The 22,020-nt window shown below is 38.6% G+C and overlaps 1 protein-coding gene across 4 annotated transcripts in view; it reads right to left on the bottom strand.

Moving 5' to 3' along the window:
• Window positions 1-5,664: 5,664 nt before the first annotated feature.
• CACNB4 (calcium voltage-gated channel auxiliary subunit beta 4) overlaps window positions 5,665-22,020 on the bottom strand; it is a 292,085-nt gene continuing 275,729 nt past the window's right edge. Inside the window, exons 13-14 of one of the 4 annotated variants that reach the window (XM_004375382.1) lie at window positions 8,488-8,673; window positions 5,665-6,242 (exon numbers count right to left, since the gene is read on the bottom strand). In XM_004375382.1, coding sequence (XP_004375439.1) covers window positions 5,982-6,242; window positions 8,488-8,673 — 447 coding nt within the window. In that variant the 3' untranslated portion in view covers window positions 5,665-5,981. The remainder of the gene's footprint in view (window positions 6,243-8,487; window positions 8,674-22,020) is intronic. The other 3 variants (XM_004375383.2, XM_004375381.2, XM_004375384.2) reach the window with 3 other exon arrangements.

Below are 22,020 nucleotides of genomic sequence, written 5' to 3' on the forward strand. Positions count from 1 at the left end.
CTGGGATATGAACAGCCTTCAGAATAGTGGGGAAAATCTTTTTACATCATCTTGCCATATTTATTTCTAGTATATTTTGTATTAATAAGTTTACCTATTTTTTATTCCCTCCCGCCACCCTTTTAAAAAAAAAAACCAAAAACTAAAAGCTTTATGTTTCAAAATAGTATTTAGTACAAAACAAATTAAGGAATCCTTAAATACTATTTTACTGTTGGGACAGCTTTATTGATCATTCTGATTTTAGGCTGTGAAAAGTATAAAATATTTCAAACGTTCAGAATTCAGAAGACCCCTACTAATGAGCTCACCTGTCGTTACTGCTTGTAGTTGTTACTGAAGAAGAGATAAGAACAGTAAATATAGTATGAATCTTATCACAAAATAAAATTTAATAAGTTTTTATGGAAGGGAATAAAATAAAATAAATCACATCCATAGATTGCAAGGCCACGAAATGAATTGCTGGAAAAATATCAAGCAGCAAGTTAAAAAGATGGTAGATGACATAACTGTTAAAACTTAGAAATAAATCTATATACTTTTTAAAAATATAACTGCCAAATTTAACAGTGGATTTTGTTGTAAGTTTGTGCTATAACAGATGTGCTTCTTTTTCCTCAATCTATTTTCATATTATTGGCAAAATATATATATTTTATAATTTTGTACTGTGCAATACATGTTTTTTGCTACATTATTTTTCTACTGCTAATGCAGATTAGAAGTAACAACATAGATTTATTCTGGCAATAAAATGCTTTCATTTTAATAACATCCCAGAAAATATTTGTAAGGCATATGAAAAATAGTATGTAACAATATAGTATTAATGATCCTGCATCTTTAATACACCCCTTATGCATACAGAATTCACACTGATTTCAGTTAAAAGTGTGTGGAAGTGGCATGCAAGTAGGGCAAGAGTGGTTCCTACATAAATACAGAAATAGCCATTTGTTGAGAAACCTAAGTGTTCAAAACATAACCGAGACCACTTACAAAGTATTGGAAAACTAGAGGCCAGTCACTTTCGGTTTTTAGATAGTTCCCATTTTAACTTAGAATTTTCAAATGAGGAATTATTAGTGTATTCCCCAAAGCACTCTAAATTCATTAGTAATGTTTTCTACCATCTTTCTGCAAACATTCTACATACATCAAAAGAAACAAAGGAACATTTCATATGTAACTGTGACTCCTCAAATCTCATTGCTATTCATTTTTATTTACACATTTTTAATGACAAGTGGGAGGTACAGCCCTTAGTTAAGTTTATTTGATGATATATCTTCTATTCTTCTCATAATGTCCCTCAGTTACATGAAGCATTTGGGATTAAGTCATCCACAAGTTGATAAAGATAATTGCTATAAGAAGACATATTTCATTTGAGAAACTGTTTTGATGACAGAAGAAACTTTTAGAAAGTAATTTTTGAATTCTGTGGCTCTGTCTGACCATATAAACTAATTTTACTACTTTTGACTAACTTGATTGCTTAAGTCAATTAAAAAAAAAGAAGTTATCCTTATTGTCTGTCTGACAACTATTGCTTTGACTGGTTTGATCATGATTACCATTCAGAAGAGGACCGTTCTCTGCCCTATAGTCACAGCTTCAGTGAGTAGTAACAGTTTTAGTATTAACAGTATTTAAAGGTATGAGGAACTAATGAAGCAAATCTTATTACATAATTTCCTCTAAAGTTTTTATTCACATAGTCATTCAAAGGTGTGTTTTATATAATTAAAAAAGAAAACAGCATTCAACATTGTCATGAAAGACAAAGGCAGAGATATAAAAACAATAAGGGGTACATTTGCATTTCTTTGAAACATTTATATAAACTCTATCCAATTACCTGGGAGTTGAAGATACTATCCTTATGCAGTAAATACTCTATGTGTCCACAGCAGAAATCAAGCATCAGCAAAATCTGAGTTGCAAACCAGCTGCACTTAAACCTCAAGTCTCCAGATCTACTACTCTCTTTTAGACTTAAGAGCTAGATATTATAATAAATGGCACACAAAAGGCAAGTCGCTTGCAATTCGTTTTGTTCCCTATGATGACTTATTTATTAAATTAACTTTGTCTCATGATAACTAAGAACTCATTAAAGAAAACTTCAGTAACAAGGAAGCGATGAAAGGGTGACGAGTATTTTGGAAACGGTTTAAAATCTAAAGGGAAGATACCTTTTAACATTTTATGCATTTAGTTTTGCAGCAAGGTTAGTAGTAGAGTAATAAATTTCACCACTACTTATTGATAAGTGTTTTTCTCTTTAAAGACAGACTGCCTTCTCTAGAGAAGAGGTAGTACAGATATCAATATAGAGAGCAATTTCTGAAGTGGTAATACATTGTTTTATTTTTTTCGATATTAAAATAAAATTGTATAACTAAGAAAATACACTAGCATGCAAATTAAGGTTGCCTAGAAATATTCTTAACTGACATCCTGGTTCTCAACAACATTTTATGATATGTTCATTTAAAGGATTTAAATTTGCAAACCATCTTTTGGCATAATTTCCCTTCTCTCCCTCCCTTTAAATGCCCCTACCTCCTATTATGAATTTTAAGGCCCCTACACAAAAGACAAGTTCAAGTATGCAGGAATGAAAAGAGGTTAACATCCAAAAATACATTTGCAAACAACAACAATAATAATTAAATAAAAAATTACTTAAGGGGAACAAATAATTTTCTCAGAATTTGTTTTATATTTTAAAAACTCATTTCATTAAGGACTAAATGCAATGACTTACATCGTCACATATTTAAGAGTCTCTTATTAGGGAAGACCCGCAGTCAAATTGTTAACAATTCCAATTTTCTTTCCAATAGAACTGTATAAAGATAATAGAGACTCATCAAGTCATTTATAAACATTGCTAAGTGCTGCTTTACATATCGGAGTGAACAAAATAATGTTGTTGATTGTATTGGAATCACATTATAGTCGTGAGAATTAACATCAGGATTGGCAAATTGCATCCTTTTGTTCCAGGACTGCATTTCCACATTGTCACCTGAATCTACACTGTTACAAGTCACTTGATAGAAATTATAGAATTTTAATATATGATATATGCTATGAGTTAAAATAGCTTCTAAATACTGTAAGACTTGTTTCTCCTGCTTATTATCATTTGCTATTTTAAAATAAAATCAATACAAAATGAAGTATTTGTGGAATATGTATTTTCCAAAGGTGCTAGGGTGTGCCTGGCAAAAATAAAACTTTTTTATTTAGTATATATCTGTATTTTGCTATCATTTACACAATAAACTCTACTGCTTAAAAAAAAGGAAGATGCATATCTCTTGTTCATTTGGAGAAGAGAAACTTATTACAAAAGGAAGGGAAGAGGATATGCCAAATTAGAATAAAAATTAAAATATATCCCTCAAGAAAATATACATTATACCCTTTCCAAGATTGTTAGTTTTTGAGTAAGAATATAAAGCAAAACAGGTATGGACACTCGATGGTAAATGATAGATTGGTTTTGTGCACAGATATTGAATGAGCCTCTCTCTGGATCAGCATGACATGGAAGACTTAGAAAAAAAAGACTTTGAGAGGCCTTTAAAAATAAGTGACTTTTAAAAAGTTTGAAAGAAGATGGTAATCTTATTAACTACAAAATATATGTAAATGCTGTTGCAGCTACCTGCCATAAAATGTAAATATCTTAAAGTAGTTAAATGACCCGATTGCTAATGCTACTACAGAAAAAGCCGAACAGCTGTCTAGTCTAAATTTATACACCTTTGTGCACTCTTTGCAATTAAATATTTTAATGCTCACAAACAAGAAACCAGTAAAGCATATAGAAAAATGTTTTTGGCTAATGTTTTCTTTCTCATGCAAATATGTGCTGTACATGTAATAAATATAGTTTTCTTTGCTGGAAAATGCTCTTCTGTGCTCTAACAAAGTATTCAGTAATGGCAGGTTATATGTTTATTAAAATGCCTAATGAAAACCTCTTTTAAATGTCTTAACTGAAAGTTCTGTAAGCTTCTCTAGAAGACAAAAGAATCTCATAAGCCAATATCACATGTTAACTTTTAAAATTTACTGAGCCCATATTTCTTAATTGTATGAAATGTTTCAGATGACTTATATAATTACAGGCATCCTCATTATCAGCTAAACAGGTTCAAAATGGGGTACAAGCAGTGAACATGAGGACAGGGTATGTGGTGTGGTCATTAATATGGTTGAAGATATGTGTAACTAATCAAGAATATGGAGCTTACTTTGATGGTCAGGAATTATTTCACTGGTACATGCTTTCAGAGCATAAATATTGAAAGGCTGGTGGGGGAGCGTGGGGGGAATAAGATAATACAAAATTACTATTGTTTTCCAAAAAATAGGCTTCATGACATGAACCAGTAGAAAAGGATTTTTATGGCCAGTGCTATTGGGATTTTAGAAAATGCATGCATTTTGGAGTTTTAGAAACAAGACTCTTTTCTTAAAGAGATTTGTTTATTATATAAAAAGGTCAATTTCAATAACTTCTTGGACCGTAGTGAATCTAAGGCTTCCTTGATGTAAAACATAACATCTCCAATTTCATAACTGTAGCCACTGAAAAAACTGTGAAGACTTAGTGGGTGAAGAAGAGTGCTCATCAGAAATAAGGCAGCTCAATCTCCAAATTCTTTACTATTCTCTGCATTAAAAAAGCAATAATTTAGTGAACACGTGTATTCTGCATCCAGGAGTTTTTTTACTGCAAGCTCTGAAATTCTAATCATTTGTTTTAATTTTTTGCAATGAATCATTTTGTATTAACACAGCTTTCAATATCAAAATTGAATGTGTTTATGTAAAACAAAAATCCTTGGTGCAATTATAAAGAATTTGGTGAAGGGCTAGAACATTCAGCTATTCAAAGACAGAGACTGAGTGAAGCAATGGAAAGGTGCTCAATTGTGCTGGTGGGAAAAACTAAACCCGTGTTTGTGGTTAAATGGGATAGGTGACTTCCCATCTGGAGTTGTTTAGCTTTGTTCTCAGGAGGATCTGTGCCACATCCTTACTACCTGACTTTAGATTTCTGGATGTATGTAGCTGTGCTCAGATTAATTAAAGGGGAAATAACACCCCATTTTCCATTTTGTAAGACCAGCTAAGCTTGGGCCTTCATTTACTATTCTCTCTCATTGCTGAAGAAATTTTGAGTTTCATTGCCAACTTCAGAGGAACTAACAGTAGTGACTAAACAAAAAGCAAAACACTTTGAATACAACAACTGTGCCAGGAAAGAAATAAAAATATTAAAATCTGAGGAAACTATATAATTGCTGCATTAATTTGAGTTTTTTCTGGCACTATCAACACATTTGGTAAGTCTGAAAAAGCCATTCTGGCAATATCAACATATATTAAAATATTTATACATTCCGACTTTAAGCGTAAATTTTGATTCCAGCAAATAAATACCATGGCTGGTTTTGGCTTCTATTGGTATTCTGATTTTCTTATTAATTAGGTTTTTTTTTTTTTTCAAATTTTTCAGTTGATTGCAACATGCTCAAGTAGACTTTCTAGTCAATTCACCCAAATTCCAACAGGAATTGGTTTATAAATTGGTTCCAACTGGAACTGGTCATTTGGAATTTCCAGCATGGGAAATTATTTTATATGTGCCTTGATCAGTACCCTAAATTACAAATTGATGTGTCTAAATCTAATGAAGAAAACAAAAGGTACTGTTATGTAAATGTTGCACTTAAAAATATCTATATGATTGGGCATCTAATATCCATCTAAAAGTAAGGGCATAATGTACATTTTTTTTTTTTGTCCCCTACTTAGCATCAAATGACAGCAGCCCATAGCACAGTAAACACTGCGCTGTACCTGCCAAGTTAAGATGATTTGTTTATCCTAGCAGTGCTATGGCAAATTGTCAACAGATGAATATTTTTTGTTTGTTTGTTTCTGCAGACTCAAAGCCTATGTCGGGAGTCATGGCTATATCCCCCAGGTGATCCTCGGTTCCTATGGGGTTTGTAAGTGTCCTGATATGAATCAGGGTAATCTTCTTCCACAAGAGGGTAATGATCTCGGCTGTGCTGGGAACTGGAAGACAAGCGGTTCCTACTCTTCCGAGCCCTTTCATTGTGATAATTTTCATCGGAGGTCATTAAACTTCGTCTTTCAATTGGAGAGTTCTCTGTGGAGTGGTTGCTGTGCCTCATACGCTGACTCTAAAAATATCAGATAGTTCATTGATTAAATAATACCAGCTTCATCCATCTTGAATATGTAAATGTATGTACAATCATAAGATCTGTACAATAAGATGTTATATATCTGACTTAATAAGGCATTTTGATGCACGTCTGGTCCACTCAACACATCTGGTCTTATTTATTTGGAACACAAAATGCAAAAGATGCCAGAGTGCTGACAGTTTATGAATTTAATTACATAGCATAGCACTGCATGACTATTGCACTACTTCCTATTAAAAATATAGAACTGAAAATTAACTGTTGAATAAAACTTAATATATTGAGGAAGGTTTAATAATTCCACTTTTATTGCAAAAAGGATGATTATTTTACTACAGGAGAAATAAAATTCAGAATAACATCTACTGTTCTATTCCTTTCTTGAACTTTTAAAATTTTTTCTCCTCCTCACCTTGATCTAACCAAATGTTACCTATACCTTTTTTTAGATATTTTAATGAGATCATCTTTCCTGCCAATAGAGTAATGTGTTTGTTTTGGCATCTTACATAAATATAAGACTCTCAACAATATTCTTTCCAAAGGAGTATACAGTATGTTTGAAGCTACCTAATTAATACATTTATAAACCTTGCTTCCTTAATGCAAATGTCCTGCAAAAATAATCTTCAGTTATGAACTAAATTCCTCTAATACTATTCATTGAAATTAATAGCTTCAGAGACTATTTGATGGCTTGGGAACTGTTACTCAAATTTTTTCTTCACATTCTGGGAGAACACGTATCATAGTTGTGTCTACCTACTTAGGTAGGTCACCTCAATTAAGCTACAGGATTCTGAAGAAGCCAAGGGCTCAGATGCAAATCTAAAAGACACTTAGCTTCACGCAGAAGGAAAGTCATTTGAAGGCCACAGGCTATGCCCTTAGCCCCAACCAGGTGTCTAATAAATAAGTGCCAGTGGGTAGTGGGAGAAATAGGCCACAGGATAAAAGGCACCATATTAACTATTAACAAAACTGAGAGAACTACTCTAACTGATCTTAGAGATAAGACTGTTGTATTCAGAAACACTGCAACATTTCATTTCTGCCTGTGTTATAGAACATATTGCTTCATGCATCCATTTCTCATGTCACAATGTACATTTCAGAGCCAACTCAAACTAGTCATTGGAAATGCCACACTCAAATCAGCCTACAGGAAGTGAAACAAGACAAGAAATAGTCTGGGTGCATACCTATATACCGTACATTATAATAGTACACTTTGCATGTTAATTTCCAGCCTCCAAAACTATTCATTTATATGGCAGTTTTTTCTGCTTACGAAGACGCAATTTTCAAGCAGAGTAATACAGTTATAATAGCATTTCAGAGTGTGCCATTTACCTCAGAGTTAACTCTACATGATGTACAATTACGACTATCTTTATAATCCATTAAAATAAAACTAGTCATGATACAAGAGGGCTCAACTGACTACATGTTTCAGTCAGCTGGGGGTTTGGCCAAATTCCAGCAGCTGCTTGATGAAGGGTAAATAATAACTAATGTAGAAAGGTGGATTCATTTTATATCGTAATGCCTCTGGCTCCTCACAGTTAGTTCTGAGCCCAGCACTGGAACAGTGGAGAAGAGACTCCCCTCCTCCTGTGCTCATCCCCAGCTTCCCTAAAGGACACTTGCCATAGCTGCTGACCACGGTGGCCTCCATGAGTGCTGAGGGCTGCTGCTGCACACCTCCAAGAAAACTCAGACACTTTGAGGGATTTGTCACTGTCCGGGAACAGAGCAACTGTACCTGTATTAGCATCCTGCATTGTGCAAAGTAAGCGGCCTATGAGGCAGGATTTAACTAAGGGCAGTCAAAAGGTCTACCTGCCCTAAAATACCTTACTTAGCTAGCTATGGTACCTGAAATTTTCACCACTGTATAACCCTTAAGAAGTGGTATGTAGGATTAACAGACAGTTTTATTGAGTTAAGGTATTAAGTTTCCTGGCAACATTTAGACATAGGAAGGATTCATTTAACTAATAAATTACATTATAATGTAACAGTTCTAACGAAAGGATCGCAGTCTGTGTCACTCTGTCTAGGGTAGACCATGATTAGACAATATTTTAGATTTTTAATATAATGCCCACTATGGTTCCCTCTTCAGGTTAAGAACAATCCAGTCTCCATCCTAATCAAGTTCTCTATAGAATCTAAATACAAGGTTGTAAAACCATGAGTGAAAAAGTGACAATACCTGTAACCCAGAAATTGCTGTAGGATATGGTGAGAGTGCTGTTGAGCCTAAATTCCTTCCAAGCAGAGGGGTCATAGGGGTGCTACTGGTGGTGTGGGTAGCACGCCAGTATGCCTCAAGGTACTCTCCCAGATGTTCACACGCATCCTCAAGCTGATTTTCATCCAGTATAACATCAAACATTTCCTGTAGGTGACAAGAAAATCCATTTCATTTCCATTTTAAATTCTGGACTATGAAACTTAAAATTCTACTTAATAGCATTTCTAATATTTAAGAAAAAGCCAACTAGTTGCTTTTGAGTAGATTCCAACTCATGGTGACCCCATGTATTGCAGAGTAAATTGTGCTCAATAGTGTTTTCAAGGCTGTGACCTTTCGGAAGCAGATTGCCAGGCCTTTCTTCCAAGGTGCTTCTGGGTGGGTTAATATTCAAGCGCTTAACTGTTTGCACCATCCAGGGACTCCTTCTAACATCTAGTAACTCAAATTCTAGGGGATATATCGACAGTTTCCGAAGCTACAGTAAACAGTTTTGCAGCAGGATTTACATCTACTTTCTCTCACCACCTCCACCCACACAGTAGTGGGTTGAATAATGGCCCTCTAAAAGTCATGTCAACCCGGAACCAGTGAATGCAATCTTATTTGGAAAAAGTATCTTTTCAGACGTAATTAAGGCAAGGATCTCAAGATGAGATCATCCTGGATTAGGGTGGGCCGTAAATCCAAGTATCCTTATAAAGAGAAGAGATGGGCAAAGGACACAGACAAAGCCTTGTAAAGACATAAGCAGAGTTTGCAATTATACAGCCTCAAGCTAAAGAATGCCTGGAGCTACCAGAAGGGGGAAGAGGCAAGGCAGGATTTTCTCCTAGAGACTTTGGAGGGAGTATGGCCCTGCTAACACCTCAATTTCAGATTTCTGGCCTCTCAAACTGTGAGCGAATAATGGCTGTTGTTTTTAAGTCACCTAGTCTGATAATTTGTAATGGCAGCCCCAGAAAACTAATACACCCATCCACCTGCTTTTATGAGCTTGTATTAAAAACAGAAGAAGAACTTCCCAGCAATGAATCAAATACCGGGTTACTGCCACAAGCACTGATACTGCTGGCTGGGTTTTAGGTTAATGGCAACTGGTTGATATTGAGTTGGTAGTGGCTTAGCTGACTCATTCTGTTAAATGTTTAGAAAATCCTTGTTTGCCTTGAAGAAGAAGTCACCATGGAAACTATCTCTCCTCCAACATTTACTACTGAAATGTTTTCATCACATCAATCTTTACTGAAAAATTTGATCCTAATTTGGAAAGCAGTTTGCAGATCCTTGGAGCAGTGAGAAATCCTCATCAACCAGGAAAAGAAGGAGGTAAATTTAGTCTAAACTCTGACAGTGTTTGAGAAGACTCAGTTAGTTCAACTCATGTAGAAAACTCTACCATTGTGACCCTACACATACACAAAGGAACATTGGTAGATTTTAGATGTTTTGCATTATTTTATTCATTTACAAAATATTTACTGAGCACCTATTTTGTGGATTTAACATTGTGGATTTACAGTGGCAAAGAAAACAGACAACATCCCTATTCCCAAAAAGCATTATAGTCCAGTCAGAGAGACAAGTATTAAAATCCATAATGATCTATGTCACACGGGAACTTTAATTCAGAGCAGTGAAGAGACTGAGCCAGTTAATATTCAGAGCGGAAGGAAGCTAGAGAGACATATGAAAGTTGAATTCACGAGACAGCAGAAATTATGAGTAAGTCAAAGAATTTTATCTGTACTGTACAGGGAAGTGAATAAAACAGATGAACGAAACAGACACAGTGGAAGAAAGAGACCATGTGGCCCACGAGAGACAGGGAAATTGCTAGGCTCTAGGGTTTCGGTCAGCATAAATCCTTATACAAAAATGCCCTTTTTTCATTAAAGTACCTCAAGGGAGTTTCTGTCTTTTGCAATCAAAAGCCCCCTCCTCCACTGTTATGGCTTGAACTGTGTTCCCCCCAAATATGTATCCAAATCTTAACCCTTGTAGCTATGGATGTGATCCTGTTTAGAAATAGGGCTTTTCTTTTGTTAAAAGGTCATGTCAGAGTAGAGTGGATCCTAAACCTGATGACTTCTGAGTTATAAAAAGAATAGACTAGACATACACACACACACACAAGGGAAGACAGAAACCATGTGAGGACTGTCTATAAGCCAAGGAACGCCAAAGAACCAAGGAACTCCTGAGGTTACCAATAAGGAAAGAATTGACATGGCCTAGACCCTGATTTGGACTTTTAGCCTCCAGAAGAGCTGTGAGAAAATAGATTTCTGTTTTTTAAAGTCACCTACTTGTGGCATTTGTGTTACAGCAGCACCAGGTAACTAAGACACCAAATGTAATATAATCTTTCAACAATTACAACTACAGAATCTGAGAGTTATCCATAACGGCTCGGATATAAAAAGTGGCATGGCAGTGTTGACTTGAGTGGGACAAGAACAGCCCCTTCCCAAACAGCATCCACAGACTCAGATGATACAAGAAGAAAGGAGAGGAAACTGGGCAGCACTGGAATAAAGGACCACTCTCTCAGCCACTCCAGGTGTAAGCTTTTCAGGAATTCCACACCCTTTGTAACTTGGAGTCTGTTGCTCATATAATTTTACTTTTGTTAACTATATGATGCAGTTACACAGTTCTCAGTCTATACTGAGGTCTGGCTGGTCTCCACATGTCATTTTATTGCTTTCATAAAATCCCCAATGAAAGAATCCTCCAGAGATATCTGGACTGAGTGGGTGCTGACTATGACACGACTGCAAAGCCCAGAGAGGACAAAACCAGGTAAGCAGCACCCACTGCAGACTGTTATTTGAATGAGGTTTATAGCTACATTGTTAAACACATTACATCATCACTGCTGCAGACACAATTACGCATACATTTAATTACAAGTAATTTCAGTAAAGTACTTCTCTTTGCCAATGGGTAGAATTTGTACGTATCAGCATATGGCTGTTTGCTTAAGACTCAATCATTTCTAGGAAACTATACTTCTGCACTACTAAAAGACTGCTTGATGGAAGATGATTTGAAACTCCTTTTAGGCGTTCAAAAGCACAGAGAAAAGCAAATTTCAACTTCTGGATGAATACTGACATATGCAACTTATTTTCAACTAGGAAGAATTTCACAGCCTGTATCTCTGACAATTTTTCTTTTCATCTGTTTAGGAAATACAGCTGAGTAGACCGAAATGCTAGGGGAAAAAAAAAAACACTTTACTTAAACAAGATATTCAAAGAGAAACAACCCAATGAATTATGCAAACCGACTTTGCCAATTTTTCATAAATTTAAAGGTTCCAATCTCATCAGTTCCTGACTGTGCGATATGTGAGTGCCCCAGCATGAGATATGGATACAGAGAGTGATCTTAACAGAAGAGGGTATGGATACCGGGACAATCACAGGCAGTGGGAATAGTAACCCTTTCAATGATGTCATGCCTTTGGTGACGGTCAATGACAAGGGAATATGGGTAATGCTGAGCTGCTTTCAAAAGCACTGCTATAATGATCTCCTCTGACATTTTGTGATGGGATACTTTCTTCAACAGAGGCAGGCAAAATTAGCGCAGCTGCTAAAGTAAATAAGTAGTAAACAGGGGAGTCAATACAAATCATCAGAAAAATCAGGCACAGTATATCCCTTTTCTGAATAAGCTATTTCGGGAAAATTAAAAAATAAAGTATTATAAACAAGAAGAGGGAAAAACATGCCTCTAGCTCATCCAGTTGGAGCCCTTGTAGCACAGTGGTTAAAGAGTTCAGCTGCTAACCAAGAGGTCAGCAGTTCGAATCCACCAGTCGCTCCTTGGAAACCCTATGGGGCAGTTCTACTCTGTCCTATAGGGTCGCTTGAGTTGGAATCAACTTGAGGGCAATGGCTTAGTTTTTTGGTTTTTAGCTCACCCAGTAGTTCAGGGAACTGAAATGGCAGGGAAGTAAGAAAGGGAAAGAAGGACGCTGAATGAAATGCATATGAAGATATGCAATGTCTATTTTAAAATTACAAGTATTTAAATGTCTTACTCTTCATTTACAGAGCAAGATGTCACAAACTACCTGAATTAGGGTGACCAACAGTCCTGGTTTGCCCAGAACTGAGGTTTCAGTGCTAAAACTAGGGGAAAAAAACAAACAAACCCAAACCAAACCAGCTGCCATCAAATCAATTCTGACTCATGGCAACCCCATGTGTGTGAGAGTAGAACTGGGGGTTTTCAATGGCTGGTTTTTCGGACGTAGATCAACAGGCCTTTATTTCGAGACACCTCTGGGTTCACGTGAACCTCTAATGTTTTGGTTAGCAGCCAAGTATTTGCATTACCCAGGGACATTCAAAACTAGGGAAATCCTGGGCAAATTGGAACGGTTGGTCCTCCTACAGGCTAGAGGGCTTTTCAGTGCCTACATCCAGGATTGCAGCAAATTCCACTTGTTTCTTTTTTAAAATTTTTGGTGAAAATATACACAGCAGATCACAAACTCACTCAACAATTTCTAAATTTACAGTTCAATGACATTGGTTGTATTCTTCATGTTGTGCCATCATTCTCACCATCTCTCCCCATATTATCATTACCACTGATTTAGACTCACTGCCCAGTAAGATACTCATCTAGGTTTTAGAGTTACTGTTGTCAGTTTGATCTCATATAGATAATTCTTTAAAACAGCACACTTTCTTTACTAATTCAGCAGAAATGTTGTTTAGTTTCAAGATGATTTTAGGGGATAGTTTCAGTTCAAGGTTCAAAACTTTTTTCTGGGCAACAGATTTGGGGGTTCCTCCAGCTTTAATGTGTCTAGTAAATCTGAGTTCTATAAGAAATTTGAAATTCTATTCCAATTTTCCCCCTTTCGATCAGGATTCATCTATTGAGTCCTTGATCAAAAAGTTCAGTAGTGGTAGCCAGGCACCATCCAGTTCTTCTGGTCTCATGACAAAGGAGGCAGTTGCCTCCATGAACCACCTCCATTTATTTCTTATAAATTATTCTGGGAGGGAATATAGAGGGATGAGCAGGCAAGTTTTCCTTCATGAGTATGAAATCTCTATTTTCTAGCATAGAGGAGAAAATCTTGTTAAATCTAATGTACACTTTCTAATAATGTTATCTAGGAAGTTGTTGTTTAATATTTTTTAATAAAAAGTTTATAAAATTTAGAGATTAATTTTGCAGTTTAATTTTAATTTTTTTAGTCATTGCATTATTAACATTAGCAACCCAAGGGGATTAAATATACACATGCTCTCCCATGGAATATGTATTGCTTTACATTTATTTGTTGTGCATAAATAAAACTGCATGTGAGGATCCTTCTAGTTCCTGGTGGTAAGTGGAAAAAAGAAATAACGGGGGGGGGGTGAGCATACTTTCATTTCTTTGCTATTGGGATAGAGACCCTGAAACTGTCACTTAAAAAAAAAACTGGCAAATGCAATTTAGTAAAATGAAACTGCTGAATGATACAACGTTGCTGTTGTTAGCAGCTGTTGAGTTGGCCCCCAACTCATTGCAACCCCGTGCACAACGGAATTGGACTGCTATAATCTACAGGGTTTCTCACTGGCTGATTTTTCAGAAGTAGATCACCAGACTTTTCTTCCTAATCTGTCTTAGTCTGGAAGCTCCACTGAAATCCGTTCAGCATCACGCAAGCCTCCTCTGACAGATAGGTGGTGGCCGCGCTGAGGTGCGCTGGCCAGGCATCGAACTCAGGTCTCTCACATGGAAGGTGAGAATTCTACCACTGACCCACCACTGCCTCCTCCCCAGTGACATAATACAATTAAAAAATAACCAACATGTTTCTTTCATATCAAAACCTCATTCTTTATGTTATTGAAGCTTTTTGAAGTCCTAGTACTTAACTCACTGGTCAACAAGTGCTAGGAAACTAGACTCTAAGTTAAAGGGTTTTTGAAAGATCTTATGGGGATAAAGGAAAGTCAGACTAGGTGGCAACTAACAACCACCACCAATATTATGGAGCTCTAGCAGTTAGTCCCAGACACAGTTTCCACGTTAATAAGCTAAACAAGAAAGACAATCAGCATTCTTGCCACTAAATGGTGGGGGTAACACAAAGGCAAAGAACACAGACTTTGATTTCTTCTAGTTCCTCTTTCTTAATAATCTATGACATTCATTATGAACCCAAACATATTTTCCTCCCTCGGCCCCTCCATTCTGTCTACTCTTGTTTTTCTAAGATTAGAACAAAATTCACAGGTGTTATTGTCTGCAGAAAAGGCGCTCACGGTTTTTGTTAAATTCATATAAATCTAATGCTTTATATCATAGCACTGGAGATAGTGAACAATCCCTAACCCTCTGTATCCAAGCTGGGTGGCTGAAAATCCCTGGCACAGGAGCAGTTCACCTTGGACTAAGAGAAATTGGATCCTATGTGGCCTTGTTTCATGAAGCAAACATCTGAAAGCAGTTACTCCCTTTTTAAAAAGCAGTGTTATGGATTCAAACTGTGGATGTCCAAGGGCTCTGTAATAACAAATGCATCAATGGGGAGAGCACTACAAATAGATGGATGAGAATTCACACTATTCTAAATAATTCAAATAAAATTACTGGAAAAGGGCAGGGGAAAATTACTACTGTGAAGGCAATATGATCAAGGAAACTGGACATCATCATTAATTTCAGAGTCCTTGTGTTTAACAGAATAAATCTGAGTCCATTCAGCAACGGAAAATAAAAGGTGATAGAAAAGAATTACCATGGTTACCGTAATGTTAGAGGTTTGCAAGACTCTGCAGAGAAGATGAGTTCCTATCTTGCAGAGAGAACGAGCATTGTCCTTTTACACACAAAAACATTACGGCTCAAAGAGTCAGCAGGTCAGCTTTTGGTAACACAAGCCAGCTTGTAACTAAGTAGGATTAAAGGATTACATTTCATTTATATATTCATTTGTCCGTCTATCTGTTTTTTTCACCATGCATTATGTAGCTCTTATTACCATGGTACTGGGGCAATTTGAACTTGGCCTTCTTAAAATCAACTGTCTTCAACTTCTCTGCAAAGGAAAAAAGTACCAATATCTGGTAAAAGCACAATAAAATCTAATAGTGTACAGATGTATATTCCAAGTACAAATTCAGGCTGGTCATATAAAAAAATATATGACATTGGACTTGTGGTCCTAGTCCCATAGGCCTCTTTTCTGTCTGCATCTCACCTTCTCCTCTGTGACTCAAGACTGGGCAATAAGAGGAAAGTCCTCCCTCTTCCAGAGTACAACTATCCAGTAGCCTGTCCTCCCAGTACATCGTTTCGTCTGTGGCAGATTAACAATGGCCACAAATTCAGCATCAGGGGTCTTAAAAGCTAGCGAGCAGCCATCTAAGATGCATCAATTGGTCCCAACCCACCTGGAGTAAAGGAAAATGAAGAACACTAAAGTCACAAGGAAAGTATTAGCCCAAGAGACAGAAAGGGCCACATATAAAGGAGACTCCATCAGCCTGACACCAGAAGAATTAGATGGTGCCCGGCTACCACCAATGACTGCCCTGACAGGGAACACAACAGAGAGTCCCTGATGAAGCAGGAGAAAAGTGGGGTGCAGAACTCAAATTCTAGTAAAAAGACCAGACTTAATGGTCTGACTGAGACTGGCAGAACCCCAGAAAGCATAGCCCCCAGACTCTCCGTCAACCTAGAACTAAAACCATTCCCAAGGCCAACTCTTTAGACAAAGATTAGACTGGACTATGGGACATAAAACGATACTCGTAAAGTGTATGCTTCTTAGCTCAAGTAGTTACATGAGACTAAATGGGCAGCTCCTGTCTGGAGGTGAGATGAGAAGGCAGAGAGGGTCAGGAGCTGGTTGAAAGGACACAGGAAATCAGGTGTGGAAAGGAGGAGTGTGCTGTCATAGTACAGGGAGAGCAATTAGGGTCACATTACAATGTATGTATAAATTTTTGTATGAGAGACTAACTTGAATTGTAAACTTTCACTTAAAGTACAACAATAAAATTAATTTTTAAAAAAGGGCCACAAATTCTTTGATACTCCTTGCATCAAGATAGAGGGTTTAGGTCCTCTCTCCTTGAATCTGGGCAGCTTCTGTGACACCTTTGACTAATGAATGTGGTGGAAGTGATGTTATGCCCACATCAGCGTCTTAACAGATTGGAACAACAACAACAAAACAGGCTTGCTGGTCTGACAAAGACTGAAGAAATCCCGAGAGTATGGCCCCCGGACACTCTTTTAACTCAGTACTGAAGTCACTCCAAAGATTCACCCTTCAGCAAAAGATTAGACAGGTCTACAGGGCCAACAATAACAGAGATGAGGAATGTGCTTCGTAGTTCAATCATGTATACAAGACTAAATGGGCACACGAGCCCAAAAGCCAAGACAAGAAGGCAGGAAGGGGCAGGAAAATCGGATGAAGGGAAACAGGGAACCGGGGGTGAAGAAAGGAAGAGTGTAGATGCATCACGGGGTGGGCAACCAATGTCACAAAACAATTTGTGTATTAACTGTTCAATGAGAAACTACTTTGCTCTGTAAACTTTTCAGCTAAAGCACAATTGAAAAAGAGAGAGATTGGAGCACTTGCTCTTGGAGCCCTGGGAGCTGCCACTGAAGTATGTGTCCCCTGCTGGATAGAGCCCATGGAAAGGTCCTGAGACTACAAGCAGAGGGAGAGAGGGAGAGGGAGAGGAGTCCAGCTGTGCCCAGCCTTCTAGCCATCCCTGCTCAGGACTGGAGGGTCTCAGACTCTCCAAGTCAGCGGCCAGCTGAATGCCACAGAGTGGTCGTTGTTTTAAGTCACTTCATCTTGGGGTAGTTTATTACACAGTAATAGGTAACTAGAACATTGTCCTAGAACAGGGGTAGCAACTTCGGCCTGCTGGCTAAATCGGGCCTGCCTCCCTGCTTCCGTAAACAAGTTTGACTGGAACACAGCCGCTCTCACTTGTTTGGCTGATTTACTTCCCCAGGTAGTGCAAATAGTTAAGTGTTTGGCTGCTAAAGGAACTTTGCGTGTTTGAGTCCACCTAGAGGCACCTCGGAAGAAATGCCTGGTGATTTGCTTCTAAAAAATCAGCCACTGAAAACTCTATGGAGCACAGTTCTACTCTGACACATATGAGGTTGCCATGAGTTGGAAATGACTTGATGACAGCTGGTTATAGCTGATTCGCTGCTAAAAAGCTAGAGCTGGATAGTTGCAAAGGAGATCGTATGACCTACAAAGTCTAAAATATTTACTATCTGGTCCTTCACTGAAAAAGTTTGCTGACCCCTGCTCTTAGGAAAAATCTTATCTGAAACCCACAATTCCCTTTCTAGGAGAATATGTGGTAATCAACCTATTGCCATTCACCATCTAAAGTCTTGTTAGACTAGGCGACAGAGATCTCATGCTGACTCTGGTCAAGGAGAATGACCTTTGGAGAGCCAGCTCACCTCTCTTGGTCTCAGTTCCTTCATTTGTAAAATGAGGAGGTTGGACTGGATCAGTCTGTGCCTATGATTGTTCCATGAAACGCTAGTCCCACGGGATGCTCTGTGGGAACACGGTTCTGTGGTCAAAATTTAGGGAAAGAACTGTATACTGTCTGTCCATTGGAGATATCAAATACACATTAGCGTATTAAGGGTTCTGCAGTAAAGAAACCAATCTACCTTAGTTTAAATAAGTATTGTATTAGACATTTTTGGTATTAGCGCTCTTTTCCCATAACATCTGATGACATCACATGCAACTTGTGTTATAAAAGAACACACGCACTCCAGGAAACACCACACCAGCGGCACTTTGCTGAATTTAGGACTCATTCTTCTGACTACAGAGTTAACATTTTTTTCAGTGCTGTTTTAGACTTCCCTTTCCAAAGGGTGCTGCCTTTAATTTCTTAGCAACATTAGACTGCGAGTGTAATTTGCTGACTTTTCAGATTGGGGACACAGTGGCCAATCAAGCAAGTTGCAAATTCTCCCAAAGGAACTAAAATGACACAGTGATCACAGATCTTTGGATGGCAATTTTAATTATGGTCTTAAAGTAAAGCAGGGACAAATATAGAGACACATTTTTAGATTACTGCTAGTTTTTATAATCCAAAGATTTCTTCACACATGTCAAAATAGAGTATACAATTCCTTCCTGGCATTACAAACGTTATTCATGTAATATCAAATGAACATGTTTAACAATGTAAACAGAGTTTAGAAAATATTAAATATAAGGTAACCTTGCTTATCTGGACTGCTTATTTAAAATTCCAGCTTATCTGACCAATTACATAAAACAAGAAAGTGTTTATCCTGCTGAGACAATGACAGGGCAAGGCTGTCTTACTAGTATATGCGGATCTTTGAGTTTCCTGACTTAGGGACAAGGCCTAAGGTAGCTCACGGTATTATTTACATTTAAGTATGCCCATATCTTTTCTTGCTTCCAGCTATTTCAGATGTAACAGAATCATTGTACAACTACTCAATTATCAACCCTCTCAGCAGCTAAAATATCTCAATGTTATCAGGACACAGATATTTTTCTAGTACTTATTAGGAATAAATAATGAATTCATTCTCATAAAGGGATCAAATTAAAAAAAAAAAAAAGTTCAATTCATTTTAAACACATATTAAACCTTCATTCTCAGGGAGTTAATTACTGAGCCCTCTTATAACATTACTACCTGTAAGTTATGTATGCATTAATCTGAGCCAGTGATTCTCAACTGGGAGCAATCTAGTCCCTAGGGGACACTTGGAAATGTCTGGAGACATTTTAGTTTGTTGTAATTTGGTGCAGTGGTACTGTTCCTGGTTCCGGACACTGCTAAACATCCTACAATGCACAAGACAGCTCCCATAACAAAGAATTACCTAGCCCCAAGCATCAACAGTGCTGAGGTGGAGAAACCCTGATCTAAACCACTCAATCAGAGTTTAGAAGAGACCTCAGATACCATATCCTCTAGACTTCACCAGAGGAACTTCCTTCTACAACATCTCTCACATCTGTTCATTGAGCCCACTCCATGGCCACCCCTGCCCTTAGTTGAGGGCATTTAGAGACAAGGAGCTCACTAGGGAGCCATCCCATTCCTTTTTGCATTTGCATTTGAGTAGACTTGTGAAATGCCTTCCTCCTGGTGGGTCATTTGACCACTCTGTGAAACAAAATTAGACAGGTCTAAGTCTGTCCTTTTCAGGTACCCTATGGATAGCTGGGAGTCCCTGGGTGGCATAAATGATTAAGCACTCAACTACTAACCAAAAGGTCAGCGGTGAATTATCCAATAAGCAAGGTAAGTACAGGCTTACTTGTGCTTATTTACTAATCTGTAGTGAACAATTTCACATTTTTTCACCACATCAAAGATTCTGCTTCTAGGTACAGCTGGTATCTCTTTCCCAACCCCACATCATCTTCCTACAGAATCAAAGTCTCTTTTCAAATTTATAATCCCTGACAGGGGCGGATGACCCAGTAAGCACAAGTAAGCACGGGCTTACTTGTGCTTACTTACTAATCTGTAGTGAACAATTTCACATGGGTTTCACATTCACGTGGTGTGGTGAAACCCATGTGAAATTGTTCACTACAGATTAGTAAGTAAGCCCGTGCTTACCTTGCTTATTGGATAACCCACCCATACAAACGGTTGGTGGTTCAAATCCACCCAGAGTTGCCTTGGAAGAAAGGTCCGGCAATCTGCTTCCAAAAGGTCACAGCCTTAAAAACCCTACAGAGCAGTTCTACTCTGCACACATGGGGTTGTCACGAGTCAGAATCAACTCGACAGCAACTGGTTTGGTTTTCTGGTTTATGGATAGCTGATGGGAGCAGAGTAGTAGAATTCTCACCTTCCATGCAGGAGACCTAGGTTTGATTCCCAGCCAATGCACCTCAAGTGCAACCACCACCCATCTATCAGTGGAGGCTTGCATGTTGCTATGATGCTGAACAGGTTTCTGTAGAGCTTCCAGACAAAGATGGACTAGAAGAAAGGCCTGAGGATCTACATCCAAAAAAATCAGCCAGTGAAATCCCTACAGATCACAATGACTTGTTCCCATCACGCATGGGATAGCCATAAGTCGGTATCTTGGTCATCTAGTGCTGCTGTAACAGAAATACCACAAGTGGATGGCTTTAACAAAGAGAAGTTTATTCTCTCACAGTCCAGTAGGCTACAAGTCCAAATTCAGGGCATCAGCTCCAGAGGAATGCTTTCTCTGTTGGCTCTGGAGGAAGGTCCGTGTCATCAATCTTCCCTTGGTCCAGGAGCTTCTCTGCGCAGGAACCTCAGGTCCAAAGGACGCGCTCTGCTCCCGGGACTGCTTTCTTGGTGGTATGAGGTTCCCGTGTGTCTCTGCTGGCTTCTCTCTTTTATATCTCAAAAGAGATTGGCTTAAGACACTAATCTTGTAGACCTCATCAGTATAACTGCCACTAATTCATCTCACCACATCATAGTGATAGAGTATATAACACATAGGGAAATCATAAAATGGTAGACAATCATACAATACTGGGAATCACGGCCCAGCCCAATTGTTACACATACTTTTGGGGAGATATAATTCGATCTATGACATTTCACCCTTCGGCCCCCCAAAACTCACATCCTTGCAACATGCAACACATATTCATCCCATCATATCATAGCAAAAGTCTTAACTCGGGGAGTTCCGGCAAAATGGCGCTCTAGGCAGAAGCACCACGCCGTCCCTCCACAGCAAAGATCCAAAAAACTAAGCCGAACAGAGAATACAACAATCCTGAAAACCTAAAACATCAAATGAAGAGATAACTCAGCCAAGCACCAAATGGAGTGAGAAAACTGACAGAGAACGGAGAGCGAGGAGAGATTCATGCAGAGGTCCCCTACCAGCTAACACAGCGTGGATTCACCATCTTGGACTTCTATCGGAGACCAGCAAACTGGGGTACGAGGAAGCAGCCTCACGGAGCGTCCAGCGGGAGACAAAACAGCTGGTAATTTGCGGTGTGCGCTTTCCCACCCCCCACCCCTCTTCGCCCTGGCTTGGCCTCCTCTGTTTCCCGCAGCCACAGTCCTTGACCGGGAGGCGCGGGCTGCTTGGATTCCACACACCCAGGCGGGCAGGTCTCTGGGTGCCATTTGTTGGCTGCTGGTGTTGCTTTTTTTCCTGCTTCTTTTGATTTCTCGCTTGCCTCTTGCCGCCTCCCCCTCCTTTCACTCGAGTGCCTGGCTCTGTGCGCCATCTTTGCTTCTTCCTGAGGGGCTGCGGGGCTCCATTCGAGTGTGTAGCTGCTTCCCGGTCTGGGCTGCCGCGCTGGTGGGATCCCAGGGCTTTTGTTCATTTGTTCCTCTACTTCCCCCGGCCACGGTCTCTTGGCCGGGGGGCGCCGGCTGCTTCGATTCCACATGCCCAGGCGGGCGGCTCTCTGGATGCCATTTGTTGGCTGCTAGTGTTGCT

This window comes from Trichechus manatus, unplaced genomic scaffold, assembly GCF_000243295.1.
Source record: "Trichechus manatus latirostris isolate Lorelei unplaced genomic scaffold, TriManLat1.0 scaffold00036, whole genome shotgun sequence".
NCBI lineage: Eukaryota > Metazoa > Chordata > Mammalia > Sirenia > Trichechidae > Trichechus > Trichechus manatus.